Below are 16457 nucleotides of genomic sequence, written 5' to 3' on the forward strand. Positions count from 1 at the left end.
GCCGCCTCTGCCCCGCACGCTCGTGGCCGCCTCACGCCGTGCACCGCCTCGCAGAGGCTCCTCCACCGTTCCCCGACCAACCCCACGAGCCGCCCTCCGCCGCCTCTGCCCCGCACGCTCGTGGCCGCCTCACGCCGTGCACCGCCTCGCGCAATGCCGAGCTCCGATTGGCTGCGCCGCCCGTGGGGGCGGGACCGAGAGAGAGCCGAGGCCAATCCGCGCAGCGATGGGCGTTTCCCGCGGGGTGGGGGAGTTGTGCGCAGGCGCGGCGGGGCGGGGCTGGCGCGGGCGTGAGGGAGGGAGGGAGCGAACGAACGGGGAGGGCGTGAGGGAGCGAGCGGCGGGCGGCGGCGGGCGAGGCGAGGGTAGTCCTGCGGTATCCGCGGCGCCTCGCCTTTCAGCGGGTTTCTCTTCAGGGAGCGTCTCTCTTTTTCCGCGGAGCCCCCCTCCTCCTCTTCGCCCCTCAGACGAAGTCCCCCGCCGCCCTCAGCCCGCCCCCGGTCCCGCCGCTATGTCTCTCGGCCAGCGCCTGGCCCGGCTGGCCGCCCACCTGCAGGACCCGCGGAAAGTGGCCGCGTTCCAGCGGCTCTGCGGGGTGGAGGGGCCCTCGGGCTGGGCCGACGCGGAGCAGCGCGGGCCGGTGGCGAACGGTGGCCCCGCGGGCGGGCAGGCGCATCCCACTGGGAACGGGGCCGTGCCCGGCGCGGCGGGAACCCCGCGGCGCTGGAGGAGGAGGCCGCGCCGAAACTCGCTGACGGAGGAGGAGGACGGCAGCCAGGAGTTCGCCACTCGCAGCCGCTTCCTCTACTATCTGTTCAGCCTGGGCACGGAGCTGGGCAACGAGCTCTTTTACATCCTCTTTTTCCCTTTCTGCATCTGGAATGTGGACGCCTGGCTGGGCCGGAGGCTCATCATCATCTGGGTGTGGGTGATGTACCTGGGGCAGTGCACCAAGGATGTGATCCGCTGGCCGCGTCCTGCCTCGCCGCCCGTGGTGAAGCTGGAGGTTTTCTACAACTCCGAGTACAGCATGCCCTCCACCCACGCCATGTCGGGCACTGCCATCCCCCTGGCGCTCCTGCTGCTCAGCTACGGCCGCTGGCAGGTAATGCTCACACCTCCGTGCCCTCCTCCGTGCGCTTTCCAGCCCCGAGGTGTAACGATGTGGCAGACCTGATTTCTCCTCAGGAGGGGAGGTGGCTGAGTTTGGTTGGGAAAACGTGAGATTCGTATCTTCTTTCCTTGCCTTTTATTTTTTTTCCCTGTGATTTAAGCGAGTGCTCAGGTAACGAGAGTTGTTCTAGTAATTCTGTCTTGTGAATTTGTGCTGGTTTTGGGGATTAGCTCAGCACGCATGAAGAGGTCGGGATAACAATCTGCGTTTTGTTCCTGTGAGGGTTTTTTTCCAGCTTGTCCATTTGCGCAAAGTTTGGATAAACATCCAATGTTTTTACAGGCATTTGGTTTTACAGAGTGAGAATTTAGTGGAGAGCCAGTAACTAAAGGGCTTCTTGTTGATCCTTCTTTGCTTCGAGTCGCTTTGTAGTGTCACGGAGTCGTAGCTTTAGTCTTTTCTTTAACGATTTTATTTTCATTAACCACAACCTGTAAATGATTCTGGTATTTGTATTTTCAGGAGGTTCTACAATCTATCAGTGTGTTCATAATTAGCAGGAACTGATAATCTGTCATGTTTTCATCACCTTCATTCATTAGAATCTCTAAAATCTGGCTGTTGCACTTGGGGTCAATAGATAAGTTAAAATAACACTGTTGATCGCCTGGTTTACGCAAGCAGTGGCATGTGCTTTGGCGCTGGTTGCTGGAAGTATGGCAACAGCAGCAACTCCAAAGAAAGCACATCCAGCTCTCTAAATCACTGCACCACTTTCAGCAGTAGCTGAGAGAAGGCTTTCCCAGGTAAATGTCCAGTGCAGCGTTTTAAAGAAGTTAGGCAGTAATTAGACTCTTAAGATGTTAATGTTTACTAATCCTTACTATAATACCTGCCTGGTTTAAGTTGGATAGAAGTCATGTCGATAGAGAAAACTAACTCCGATTCTAAGCTTCGTGCAGGGGCTTAACTCTTGTCTTCCCAGTTACTGGTAACGATCACCAGTTGTCTGCTGGTGCTGCCTGACACTTTGTAGCTCTGTCTCTCTTTGTGGCATCTAGAATGGGTGACTGAAAGGAATGAGATGATTAAGGGTTAGAGATTTTATTTGGCCTTTCTAACCAAAGATTATTTATCTATTTCTGCAAGGTGAAAGTATGTGCCCATAAGGAAGCTCTTAGGGATTCATATTTGCTAGGAAGAGGTCAAGTATTATCTGCTGGAGTTATGCAGGCATAATAATTACACATATATATAATAACAATGTCATGTTTTGTGAGTGTTTGGAATAAATATTTGAAGTTTTGCCACTGAGATATCTAATCTCAAAGCTGTTTTTACTAAATGACCAAAATCTGTGTGTTTGATTATTGCTCGTTTGATTATTGTTGTTGATTATTGCTAGTGTAGGGCTGCTGTCAGTTGGAAGAACACACTGGATTTGTACTTCTTTGCATGTGGGAAAGCTCATTTAGCAGTACCAGTCGATCAGCTTTGCTCAGGCTGATGTCGTGTGTGCGGAGCAGAGCCAGTCTCGATGGCCTCTGTAGGAGCAGCCAACAGGGGGTGAAATGGTGTTTTTGCCAATGAACGAGTTCGATCTGTGGTTTGCCAACCCTGCCTCTGCAGTCTGTGAAACACTCTGCTAATTCACTAAACATATTTACCATGAATGCATAGTAAGAAATCATAAACATTCAGCCTTGTTACTTGTGTAGGACTGCGCTTAAGAAATGCAGAAGCAAAGTGTTTGAGTCTGGATTTCAATTGTTTTTTCTTAGAAAACGAGTATGAATAAAAGACCTTTCTGAAACCAACTTCTGTCATTTCAAAATACTGATGTAAAAGAAATCACTTCTGATTTTTAAATTATTTCCATAAATTAATCAATAATTAACTAATGGCATGTCAAGAGTCTTTTCATTAACCTTTCATCTGACACTTCTGTTCTCCCTGTTTTACTTCTGTTGAAAGGGGATAGAACCTATGTGACATCTTTTGTCATGGAAAGTGGTGTTTTTTCTAGAAATGGTGTTAAAAAGACTGACCTGAAGTTCTTTATCAAAGATAAAGGAGTTTTTAATATTTTTTAATTAAATTCTACAAATTTACCAGTAGGTGCAGGTTGCTGGATTAAACCTGTTGGTTGAACCTCTTTCTGTATGTATTTAGTACCAAGAAGCCTTACCCAGAGCCTGATTGTGATGAGACAATATCTTGGGACTGTTGGTTCAGCAGATCATAGTGGAACGAGGCTGAGGATGAATGGAGGCAGATACAGGTGTAACTCTCTGCAGGGACTTTTACTCTGGAATACAGGGTTTGAGTTTGTCACTTTGAAGTTTGTGCTAAACCAAAGAAAGCTCCTTTTGCTCTAAAAGATGTTACACCAATGAGGAGGGAATCTCTTTCTTGTGTGGCTTATTTGCAGTTTGCTTTCAGTGATCTATGACTTCCTGCTATTGTGTGATAGTTCTTTTCTATCAAAGAGAATCTGTTTGAGTCTTTTTCTTGAAGAAAATAGAGAACAGAGAAAATGTGCTCCTATTTTTGTAGGTGTGGCTCAGATTTTCCATTTAAAAACAAGTTTGGATTGCAGTACGGTTTTTTCTTAACCTGTTGACTTTGTGCTTTTAAATTTTTCAATGCCTTTAAGCAATCCTGTTACAATTATTTTTACATAGTATTCAAAAGGAACTTTGACTATAAAACGAAAATACTTTCTATAAATGCAATAGTTCTATTGTTCAAGTAAAATATTTTCAGAAATAATGTATTTTAAAGATGGTTTTGGCAAATTATCACAATTAGAGATTTTGGACATAGGGAATAATCAATAAAACTGTCTTTCATACAGAAGCAAGTTACATATTAGGATAACTTTGATAGTAGCTAACTGTTCTGTCCATTGTATCCAAATTTTTCAGTTTCTGCTTGTATTATGGGAGCTTGCCTGAAACTTTTGATTCTACTTGCGTAACCCATGTCCATTTATTTATTTAATATGTTACATTTCTGCAGGGGAAAACCATTTATTTCAACAACACTTCAGTAATCATGAAATATAAAGCTCATGTCAAAGACTCATGGGAATTTGGGAGTGTTATAAATGTTGATTCCCTCCCCCTCATCTCTGAAGTGCTGATACCCTGAAGGAGGAGGGCAAACATTTAAAAGGCAGTGAGGTTATAGATCTTGATGCGATGTAAGAAAAAGCAACCTTTATCAAATTCGGGAAAACTTGCTTTCTTTGAAGTCATGACAGTTTGAGCCAGGCTGGCTTATATCATGTCCCAGGTGGAGTGAGGAAGAGATAGTGTGAACTGCTAATTATCCGCAAAATCTCCAAATGCTCAGGCTGAGACTAAGGAAAAAAGTATTTTTTATATTTTGTTTGATTATGTTGAACTGCTGATTTCAAATAGACACCAAGATGTATTTTATTAGAAATGATCCTTGAATTGGGATGGTACCTGAATGTGTCAGAACTCTGCTGGCTTATTTTGAGGAGAAAAAAAAAATATCAGCCAGGGCATACAGAAAATTCAGAAAAATAAATATCAGAAAATAAAGAAAAATAAATACCAGCCAGGGGATACAGAAAATTAGCTTCTCTCACAGAGTTCCTCCAGGATGCAGCCTGGCTGTAGCAGTGGCTGTCTGCATTAGGAAATGATGGGTTTGCACTCCTTCCTGAGCTCTGCATTAATGAGCTCAGTGAGGAACTGCTGACTCTCACTGTAGCCACTGAGCAAACTTCAGTTGATATTCAGCAGGAGCCCAGAGCCTGGGTTGATGAGTAGCAGGCCTTTAACTATATTAACCAATGCTGATTTACCTTCTGAAGCAGCTTGTGGTGCTGAATATGACAGCCTTGTCCTCCCTGGGTACATATCTGGCAGTGTTTGGTATGCAAAGCCTGTCATCAGGACTGCCTTTCCACCCTGCTGCTGCTAATGGTGACCTGGATAAACACCACCTGCAGTAGGTGCATCTCTTCTCCAATGGCCTCTCTGATGCAGTTTTCATTTACAGTTTTCATTTACTCAGTGCTCTTTTGACTCTCTGTGGTACTGGTTGTGTAACACTCCTGTGTGGTACCACGTGAAACTCCCTTCCAGAAATCTTTCATCTGCACTGTGACTTTTATCAGCCAAGGCTGGTGAATGTAATTACATGAGATGGGTTTGACAGGATCTGTATTGGGATTTCAGGGAGATCTGCATTGCTCTGTGGTTCTGACTGACCCCTACTGAAGATTACCTCTAGAATTGTCTGCTTGCTCTTTCATTTCAAAAGGCTAAACTCTCTGATCCGTGCTGGAAATAGGGAATAATTGGTTATTGGGTATGAATAAACAGCCTAATCACAACAGTGTTGTAGTGAGAATTTTGCAGAAAGGTGCACACCCTTGTTTTAAATGTCTGTCCTTGGTGAAAGGCTTGCATTTTCAGTAAGATTGATGTAGTGATAAACTGCAAGCTGCACATAGAAAGCCATCTCTTACATACAAAGTCTGTGTGCAGGGGCAAGTGCAGTCCCGTCAGAAAGAGACACATCACCCCTCAGAGAAGCCCAAATGGGCCTTTGGCTAAAATACCAAAATGATGGGAAGAAATGTTGGCAAAGAGATGTGTGCATGCTTGTCTAATTGGTCTTCTTGAGCATGTTTCCTAAACAGTCAAACAAAAACTCTTCTGACATGGGAAGCACAGCTGAAGGGATGATCTGAAAACACAGAATTACCCACACAATGATGTGAGAGAGAGATGGGAATTTGGAGGGTCAGCATTGGCCTTGTCTTGTGTGTATGAGATGTCAGGTATTCTGTGGGCCATATTAATGCCTGTAGTTTGCTTGTAAAGAAAATGAAAAAAGTTGGTTTTTGCAGGTGTTAGAAGTTTAAAAAAGCACAGCCAGTTCTGACAAATGTCACTCGGGAATCTCTGCCAGAGGAGTACAACAACCTGTCTCATTAGACTGTGTTGATTGTCATTAAATGTATTTTTCAGTTTTGCCTAAGCAAATCTTTAATTAATGTAAAGGGTCTTGGGAGAAAACATGTAAAAACAAATGCTCTAAGGTTGGATACAGAGTTTTTGATGAAAAGGTATTCAAAGGAAATGCTTCTCAAGCAGTTTCTTTTTCTTGATGCATTGTACACATGTAAATGCACTCCTTGTTCTTTAAATAGGGTGTGCTGATTAAACTGAGAAAACATTATTTTGCAGAAAAAATGTAGTTTTAGGTACTGGGGCATAAACAGACCAAGCCATAAGTAATTCTTCCTAGCTTTGTTCAGAGAGGGATTATTTTTTTCATAACTGCAATGAAAAGAAATAACAAGCTAATTCCTATCGTTACTCCTTAATTTCTTTTCAGATTAGGTGTAGCAGAAAATTAAATGTTTTAACTTCCCTCAGGACTGGCATTGAAAACTTTATCTTGGAATTTTAAAAAGAATTCTTGTCGTGACATGTAACACTGAGGTCCTTATGTCTCTTGGTATTAATGTTGGTCTGCGAGAAAGCAGAAAATAATTGATAAATGTAGCTTAACCAGTGGTATTTACCACCTGGCCCATTTGAAAGAAAAAGTTTAATTTTCCTAAAATGACTGATTGGTCTCTCTTTTCTAACAATCCTCTTCTCCCTTCTGCTCCCTTCACAAAATCATTTTTGTGTCCCATAAGCATTGATTGTAGCTTTTTCTATGACTATTGCCAGTACACAGCCCAAATACCTTATTAAAAGCCTGGTGCAGCAACTGCTGCTTGGATTCTTTCAGTGAACTTTAGCTCAAAATAATTGTCTCAAACTCAAGTTGAACTTATGAGTTATGATATGATTAAAAAAAGATCATTGAGTACTGTAGAACATGGAAAATATTAGAAAGTTACTTTGGAATCATTTGTGGGTGCTGGGAACTTCTCTGGTGCAGAATGTGCTTTAAAAAGGTAAAGAAGTGAGCATTTAGTGTCTTTTAATAATGTTCCCTTATGAAAGAAGGAATTTTTTTTGACCTAGGTCAAAGCTTTTAGGACAGATTGTTTCCTTATAAGCATTTTTAAACAATGGTTATGTTATTAAGACTCTTGGCAAAAAGATCAAGGAGCGGGAGGAGGATAGGGGAGGGTTTTGTGTGTAGTCCAGTCAGAGGTTTGAAAACCTGTTTTGGAGGATGTAGTGGAATTTTTTATAGAATGGGATTTTCTTTTAAAAATATAGGACATAAAATTCTCAAAGACTTACTGAGAGTGGTTTCACTGCTGTTTTACAAACATGAATTTAATTCAATTTCTTCAATCAAAACAATATTCTGGATATGGGAACAAAATTGGGGTCTGAAACACAATGAGTAGTTTATTCAGTCAGCATTATCCCTAGGTTTACCTTAATAGGTAAAGTTAAGAAATCAATTAACTTTATTAAATTTTTTTTAAAAATAACATGCTTATTGGTTTGGGTTTTTTTAAATTTATAAAAAAGAAAGCAGTTAAAAATGCAGTTAAAAAAAAAATGCACTCAGAATTGTTGAGGTGGCATGTTGGCTATGGGGAAGCATAAGGAGTTTTTGAGGATATACATGAGATGGTCTTAAATGAGGGTTTGAGATGTTTGTGTCCAAAATGGGCTGCTCCTGAATATCTGACTGAAAGTGACACCAGGTGTGGTCAAGATTGATGATCAATCAATTCTTTTATCAAAAACAGCAAGCTGAGAGAAGGAAATCTGGTTTCTATGTCTGCCTCTCCCAGCTGTGATCTCTGACAACCTTCCACACCCTCATCTGGAAGGACATGTGATGCCAGTCTGCCTTCTGATCCCCAAATGAGTAAAACCAACAGTGAATCGGGGAAGGGGGTAGCAGTAAACTTGTGATCTTTTGTCCTTTGTGCCTCTGTAGGTCTGATCTGGCATGCCAGGAACCATGGGACTAAAACTGCTGGAATTCAGCTGTCTTGCTTAATATCTCTCATTTAAGTAGAGGCCCGAGTCAACACAATAAAAAGTGCTTATGACTTTCTTCCCTGAACACTTGATATAAGTTTATTTTCAAATTTTCACATTACTCTTTCATAAAATGTGCCTGTTTTTAAGTAGAAAACCTAGTAAAAGCTGTTTTTTTCCCTTTCTTTGTATATTCATTTATGATTTGGAGAGGAGATTTTTGAAATCCATTATCATAAAACAGTATTATTACAAGGCTTGCTGGTACCTCAGCCTTGCAGGCAACAATTTGGAAGTAAGTTTATGGCATCAGCTTTTTTTACAAGGATCCAGGTGATGTCCCTGTTGGTGGTATGACTCGGCATGCTGTGAGCTCAGAGGTGTGTGGGAGTGCTGATATTCTCCTTCAGTCACCTTGTGCACTTAGCCCTGCGTGTGAGAACCAAATACATGCTTGTCTCACCACCTCAGGGCAGATTTGAAGCAGGTGCTACCAGTTTGGTGTTCTGGGAATTCTCGAACCCAGTGGCTGCTTTAAAAGATGGGAGTTAAAACAGGCTGAGGAGGACCCAGGGTGTTGTGCTTCATTTGTGATCAGTACTTAAAAGGTGCCTGTAAGAAAGATGGGAGCCAGCTCCTGTGGGCCTCTTGTGATAGGAGAAGGGGTGATGGTTCTAAACTGAACGAGGGTTAATTTAGATCAGATGCAGGGAAGAAGTTTTGTAGCTGGTGAAACATTGGCACAGGTTGCCCAGAGAGGAGGTGGATGCCCCATCCCTGGAAACATTCAAGGCCTGGTTGGATGGGGCTCTGAGCAACCTCTTCTAGTTGAAGATGTTCAAGTTGTTCTATTATGTTTTGCCTCAGAGAAAGTAAGCTATCCCATGTTCTCAGATGGTTTTAAGGGGTATTTATTCAGAATTAGAGTGAGATATGACAGAGCCAAATAATCTTTCCAAAACATTCTTCAGAGCTGGAACTTCTTTCTTTCTTACTCAAACACCCCTCCCCTGTGACTTCCCTGACAGAAAGCATTTCTTCTTTCATTTTCAGAATTATTGTAGTCTGCCTGCTGTTTACAATCACCTGCTCAGGACTCTTAAAACCAGACTTCTCACCTAACTATGTCCTTCGTACTCCTTATTCTCAGGATTTTGCAGTTTAGCTGCTCTAACCTCTTCCCTCCCCCAATCCCTCTTACCCACAGTGTCATGAGCAGCTGCTGAGCCCTGCTGAGCCTGGCACTTCATTCATCTTCCTGCTAAAGCTCCAGCCTCTCTTTCTGTCAGGTACTGCAGAAACAGGACAAGTCAGTATTAGAGAAAAGCCTTACCCCTGATTGGGCTCTGAAAGCACAAAAGATGTGTGTCAGGTGACAAGGATGGACATAGGGTATCAAGTGATGGCCAAAGAGTTTGAAACTCGAAGCTGCTCTTTGCTTCAGAGGCCCCTGGGCACAGCTGTCCCTGGACATGCAGCGCTTCTGCTGGGGGAGTCCTGTGCGAGGGAGGGCGTGTGGGAATGCTGCAGGCAGCATTCCTCCTACCCTGAGACCAGTGGCAGAGGGAGAAGCACAATGGGGCAGAGGGATGTGGCTGCACGTGTAAGGTACCAGAAGGGCTGCTTTTGTGGCTGCTGTAGCAATGGTGGTATCTGGTAACTCTGCAATCGTGTGTGTGACAGAGTTACTGGTGCATTGCCTGGGATTAGCAGAGTTCTGAAAGGCAGGAAACTGAGTTTGTTCCTTCATCATTGCAGTCAGAAGTGAGTCACAAGTACACAGTTCTGTTTAGATCCAGTTTGTAGATGAATGTGATAGAAGCAAAGACAAATGTTGATACAGGAAGTAGAGTTTAGTCTAGATGGAACACAACTATGAGCTGGGTGTTTAGTATTTATTTTAATATGAAATCTGCTTCTTATGTGAAACATAAGCTTCCTGATTTTCTCTTAGTTTGAGAATGTTATTTTGGTTTTGTCATGCCAACATGGTCCTGGAGTTGAGAATTCAGTCAAGGCTGGAAAAATGCAGAAGAGTGATAATCCTATCTCAAACCTTTTACAGAAAGACTGATTTTGGAACTTACCAATCTGTTAAGTGGCCTTCACAGAGGACACAGAACTTCCTCCAGTAATTTTAAAGATATTTTCTCAAATTTGTTGGATATTCTACCCTTCAGGTTACCTATAAAAGAAACAAGGGAAAGGGCAAGAAAACTGCCTGTAGATTTTGTTCCTAGGTTTGAGTACATCCAGGCTGCCTGTTTCTATTGAACATGTTTATTGTAGGAAGAGAAGCAATTTTGGAAACTTGCCATTTTATCTTGTGACTGCGTCTTTTATAGAACAGTGGCAAAAAAGGAAGCTGTATCCTGTGTTGTATGACATTTTGCAATAGTGGGCAAAATATTTCTTACTGTGCTGTAATATGTAAATTAGCATAGTTTTGTCCAAAATCTGAGAAAGTTAAAAAACTGTTTCTCTACATGATATCTGTTTATTACAGCAAAGTATTTTATTTCTTCCTGGTAAACAGTCCTTATTAATTAAAAAAATGTGAGAAGGCAAAAATAATTGGAAGTAATTATTTGATGATTTTTGTTTAACAAATGTGGCTTGCAGGAGGAAATTTATGTGGGTTTGGAAAGAACAGAAAAGATTACTGTTTTAGGAGTTTCATGCTGATGCCCAGATATTGAGTCAATGACTGCAGAAGCCCTAAAACAAAGAATTGAGGAAGGAATTGAATTTGTAATTTTGTTATGAGTTCCACCTTTTCAGGAAAAAAAGTGAAGCCACTCGATTTTGCCTGGGTAATTGCTAACAATGCAAGTAGGTGGTGGAGCTGCTTCACCCGGTGTAAAACTGTTGCACAGTTTAACACACTTGTCTCTGCCCATGTGGTCAGTTTGGGATATCAAAGCATGGCAAGACAACTGCTACAGAGATTGATACATTTCTTACTGTTTTGAAAAAGTCTGGTCAAAGCACTGAAATTCATATATCTTGAATGCAAAGGAGATGGGGAAGGTTGAAAGCTTGACTTAACAATGACTTTATGAAAAGGTGTTCTGCTAGGCCTGTGGAGGCTAGGGCACAGAAAAGGGTAAGCATCAGTGGCATTAATTTGATTTAATTATAGAATATTCACAGAGTGATTTTTTTTTCTTTTTTTTTTTTTTTCAAATTCTAATATGGTCTCTGCATTTTTCTTCCCTACCAGTATCCCCTTGTGTTTGGACTGATCCTGGCATTCTGCTGGTGTTCTTTGGTTTGCTGTAGTCGAATTTATATGGGAATGCATTCAATTTTGGTAAGAAAATAATCTACTACTGAACTTCTGTCATAATCTTGTTCTCATTTTATAAACTTCCATCACATTGAAGGTTTTACAGTGCAATAATTATATACAGATGTATTTTTTGTAATGTCCTACCATACAGAAACAGAAGACTTACATTTCTTCAGCATAGAAATAGATAAACTAGCTAAAAGTGGCTCTCACGCTAAACTTATACTTGTCTTTTATAAACTCCGTCCACAGTTGAAACCTAAAAGGTGTTTAATGTCATTTTTTAGTGCAGAAATTGATGACTGCTCTAAAGTCTAGAGTAAATTTTCCTCTACAGAGTAGAAATCATTTTGCAGAATGAGGAAGTGGCTGTTAAAGTTCACTCCATGTCAGCTGCTCAAGCATGTGCATTTTGGTGTGCCACTCTGCACGCTAGAGTTTCATTTACCAGAGTTTTTAAAACCAGGTAACTAAGTTGTCATCTTTGAAAAACAAACTCTTTTATTAAACAGATTAAAATTCTCCAAACTGAAACACAAGTGCAATGTAGAAATGAGAAAACAAGCAGAAAGTGGTAATTGCAATGCAAGACCACTTATGAGGGTGGCTAAAGATGTTTTTGAAGATGATGTGCTAGAAGAAAAGCTAACAGACAGAAAAGGGTAAGCCTGGTAGGGAGTAGAAAAGCTGGTAGATGAACATAGTGTAAAAGGAGCATGGGAAAATAAGGCAGCTCAGAAAAATGAAATGACATTTTTGCATCAGTAGTTAGAAGGCTTTCCAATCTAAAACCACTCTGTCAAGGATGATGTGATGGACTGATGTTCAGCTGACACAAAATGTCATAGAACAAAGTTGTGCCACAAATAGTGGGCAAGCAGACAGAGCTATTTTGCAGTTTCACATCTCAGTCTGCAGAGTTTGAGGGAATACAGTTCACCATGTGGTGCCTGCAATATACATCAACCACAGTGCCTAGGTTTGGGGGGAATAGGTGGCAAATACAGCAGAAAGGTTTTTTTCTTGCTTCTGAAATGAACAAGTCTGATGTTTATATCAGTCAATTTTATTAGAGCTTTTATCAAGCTTTCAATTAGTGGAAGCAAATAAAAATGATTCATTGATGCTGGAGCAATACAGACTCTGCTGATTGAAGTCCCACCTCCTGGCTCATGTGGAAGAGCTGATAAGCATGAAAATGAAGGCAGGCTGCTTTGTAGTGCTTGGATTGCACAAATTCTTCATTAACAATCAAAGGTGACAAAAGTAGCAGAGAGTTCCATGCAACTGAGTGATCAGTCAACAGTTAACTGAAATTTAATGCTGAAGTAAAAAAATCATTGGGTAACCTTTTCACTAAGAAAATACCTTTAAAAACAATAGTAACAATGCAAATCAGTTGGGAAGCCACAGAGGTTATCTCTTCCTCTCATTTAATATTTGGAAACAGTTCCCATTATTCCAGCATTGTTAATTCTGAAGCAGGAGTGAAAGTTGAAGCTGCTCTAGTGCCTGACTGCAGTGGTCCTTGACTGCTGCACCAGCTGCTGCTGCTGCCAGCGTTGGGTGTGTTGGCACCCAGGCCCTCAGAGCCACTCTTGAGCTGTTTCAGCAAACTTAAGTTGGCAGAACATATTTAGCTGAGCTGGATTTGTGCTGACTGTAGGTTGGAATGCCCTGGCCCTGGACAGGGACCAGTGTTGCCAGCAGAAAAAATCATAGAAGAATCACAGAATAGTTTTGGCCTGGAAGAGACCTTTAAAGATTATCTAGTCAGAGCCTTATCCAACCTGACCTTGTATGTTTCCAGAGACAGGGCGTCCACCACCTCTCTGAACAACCTGTACCAGTGCCTCACTGGAAAAAAAAGTCTTTCTTATTCCAGTCTGAATCTCCCCTTTTTTAGTTTAAAACCATCACCCCTTGCCCTGTTGCAACAGGCCTTACTAAAAAGTCCAGACCTGCAACTTCAGTGAAGGATCCTTTGATCATAACTTCATTCATGATCTGGTCAGGATGCAGGTGATTTGTTAATAGGTGATCAAATGCATTTCCTTACCTTATGTTTAACATAAGAAAGATGTAATCCTGTAAAAGGTAAAATATGGGAATCCACAAGTTGCTTTTAACACTACAGCAGCTAGGCTTGAATTCTTGTTAATGCAACTTGAGGGCTTTTTTAAAAATACTTACTACACTGAAACCATCTCTTTCTCTTCAACAGGACGTTATTGCTGGATTTCTGTATGCTATTCTTATCCTGGTTATCTTCCATCCACTTGTGGACCTGATTGACAACTTCAACTTAACTTACAAATATGCACCTTTAATTATCATCAGTCTCCACTTGGCCCTGGGCATCTTCTCTTTCACCCTGGACACGTGGAGCACGTCGCGAGGAGACACAGCTCAGATCCTGGGCTGCGGTGCCGGCGTGGCCTGCGGCTCTCACGTCAACTACATCCTGGGTCTGCAGCTGGATCCTCCTCCCCACACCTTGCCCTTGTCCCTGTCCTCCCTCACCGTGACTGTGTTTGGAAAAGCCATCCTGCGCTTGTTGATCGGCGTCATCGTTCTGTTGTTAACAAAAGTGGCCATGAAGAAAGCCACGATTCCTCTGGCGTGTAAAATATTCCGCATCCCACAGGGCGACGTGCGGAGAGCCAGGCAGCGCATGGAGGTGGAGCTGCCCTACCGCTATATCACCTACGGAATGGTGGGCTTCTCCCTCATGTTCATTGTTCCTTGCCTCTTCCATTTCATTGGTCTTTCCTGATGCAGTTTGATCACTTTGGGTAGGGAGAACTGAGCTAGTTGCTTTTTGAAAAGGTGCACTAGTTTGCTAAGGGAAGGCCAGCCAGCTTGGCTTTAGCAGGGTCTTCCTATTAACAGCAATACAAAGCAAGCAAAGCATTTAAAGGGCTTTGCACATCTCTGGGGATGGTTTAGGGCCAGCAGTCAAGCATCAGTCCAGGAGAAGTGCTGACCTCTGTAAATGCTGTTTTTTGGACTTATTGCTGTAACCAAGTCTGTGTGTGTGTGATGCAGTGAATGTATGTGGGATGGCTGCCAGGCTGTACCTGTGTACACTGACACTTTAGCAGGTGTGTCTGACAGCTGATCAGAAGGCTTCATTCATGATCTGTTTGCCATTTCACAGCAATTAATTCAAGTTGTTGGACCATAAACTGTTACATTTGCTTTCTTCTATTCTTTCCTGAAGTCCTGCTTCAAGGTATTTCAACTAATAGGTATTTTTAACGGACCAAACTTGTAATGAGGTTGAATTTTTCTAAATAAACAAGCAAAAGCCTTTTGCTTTGGCCCCATTTGCAGAGAAAAATGTCTGGATTAGCATTGGTAGATATCACTAGAGTATGTATAATTCAGGTACTGTATTTTATGGTTTAATAACTGTGCCTTTCTGTTGCTAAATTAAGAAATGCCATATATACTGTGATGTAAAAATGCCTAATTTTATGGAAAATCTTACGTAATTAGGCAGATATTAAAAAATGTTAATTGTCCATGTTGCTGACATGGTCCAGGTTAACCAGAATGTTCAGAATTTCCTGATCAAAATTGCATAAATGAAATGACCCAGGAATTGTGTCCTTGAGCTCAAGATATTGTAAATGAATAATAGTCCCTTTTGTAAGTATTTTTAATGTGTATTGTAAGTTACTGCAAGAGGATATATTTTTCTGGAGATTGTTTATACAGTGGATGGATATTCAAAATTAATTATTTAAACATATAAACAATAAAAGCACCCCATTCCGCAAAGAAATGGGCTTCACTTATTATTCCAAACTAATCTAGAAGGACCACTGCTTTTAGGTATTTGGTTAGAAAATATTATACTTATTCTAGAAAAATCTGTATTTTTATGCATTAGCATACTATATTTAAAGGTGATAATCACTTTTACCCAATTTAGTTAGTTATAAGACAATGTAACAGTTAAACTTTTAATCATTCTGATTGACAGATTGTGAGCAGTCAAGACAGTATGGTCAATGCATGAACAGTTTGTGATGTCTAAATTTGGCAGGATTTTATTATGTGCTTTTCAGCTTTTCATGATCCTTTTCCCTTCAAGTGTAATTTCATGTGCCTTTTTTCTGTTTCATTTTGTCTTGTTCATGTGTTGCCTGATCTGTTATTTCCATGTCAGGAACACTGCAGGAAGCGCTGTCTTAGTGTCTGAGCAGACACAAATTAATTAATTTTGTATTGTACTTGTTTTTCAGGAAAAGCATCATTTGGTTGGGAAATATGGTGATTAGATAGAATACAAAGCCTACATTTTTTGTAAGCAGTATTTGGTTTTAGAAGGTTTTTTGTGTTGGAGATGATATCTTTAAGCTGTTAATATGTAGATTGACAAAATTAACTTCACTTGCTTTGAAGCAGACGAGGTTTATGGTACGCTGGCACTGGATGATGTGAAAAACTCAACTTTTCTGGTGCATTTCTGCTGTTCATCCTGAATGCACTGCTATGAATGTATCAAACTGAGGTATTCAGACCTGAGAGTATGTTAAACAACTTCCACAGCTGAAAAGATCTTACCCAGTAGAAAATGGTCAGCTTGTTTCAGTGTCTATTTCTGGATTTGATTTTTGGGTCTGTTCCTCTTTAGCAGTTCAATGCAGAATGTGCAGCAAAAGGTGAATTGGTTTCTGAGGTTTTGAGAGTGGGATTTCCACTGATTTGGCTTCGCAAACCAAGATAGCCATTAAATAAATAGCTGGGAGAATGTACACAAAATGCCTTATGCTTAAAGCCCTAAGCAACTGGTGTAGTTTCAGTGATATTTAGTTAGTCTGAAGACTGTTAAAAATAATAGGATAACTTTCTCTGAAATTTAGGGCATATTCTTCTTAAATATCGTAGCTTTACAGTTTATAGCAAAAAATGTTTAAATTCTAGCACAGAAAAGGTACGTGAGCAAAACTAATTTTTTAAGGTACATATTGGACTTGTAGAAACTTCAAGTTTACATCACAAAGAGCATAATTAAAGCTGTATTTTCTAGCTGTGCTTGCTCTCTTGTAGTATTAATGGAACAGGAAATGTACTGTGGAGGACCTGGAAC

At 41.3% G+C, this 16457-nt stretch overlaps 1 protein-coding gene across 1 annotated transcript; it reads left to right on the forward strand.

Annotated features, from left to right (window-relative positions):
* Positions 1-285: 285 nt before the first annotated feature.
* SGPP1 (sphingosine-1-phosphate phosphatase 1) lies at positions 286-14666 on the forward strand. The gene is made up of 3 exons (XM_041476298.1): positions 286-1105; positions 11288-11377; positions 13581-14666. The coding sequence occupies exons 1-3, from the start codon at positions 512-514 to the stop codon at positions 14130-14132; spliced, it is 1236 nt and encodes a 411-aa protein (XP_041332232.1). The 5' UTR covers positions 286-511; the 3' UTR covers positions 14133-14666.
* Positions 14667-16457: the final 1791 nt, after the last annotated feature.

The sequence above is a fragment of the Pyrgilauda ruficollis genome, unplaced genomic scaffold (assembly GCF_017590135.1).
Source record: "Pyrgilauda ruficollis isolate IOZ18807 unplaced genomic scaffold, ASM1759013v1 scaffold38, whole genome shotgun sequence".
Lineage (NCBI taxonomy): Eukaryota > Metazoa > Chordata > Aves > Passeriformes > Passeridae > Pyrgilauda > Pyrgilauda ruficollis.

Coding starts and splice junctions, on each gene's coding strand:
- SGPP1 (XM_041476298.1), top strand. CDS start 512: ATGTCTCTCGGCCAGCGCCTGGCCCGGCTGGCCGCCCACCTGCAGGAC. Junction 1,106..11,287: donor TCAGCTACGGCCGCTGGCAG/GTAATGCTCACA, acceptor CTTCCCTACCAG/TATCCCCTTGTGTTTGGACT. Junction 11,378..13,580: donor TGGGAATGCATTCAATTTTG/GTAAGAAAATAA, acceptor TCTCTTCAACAG/GACGTTATTGCTGGATTTCT.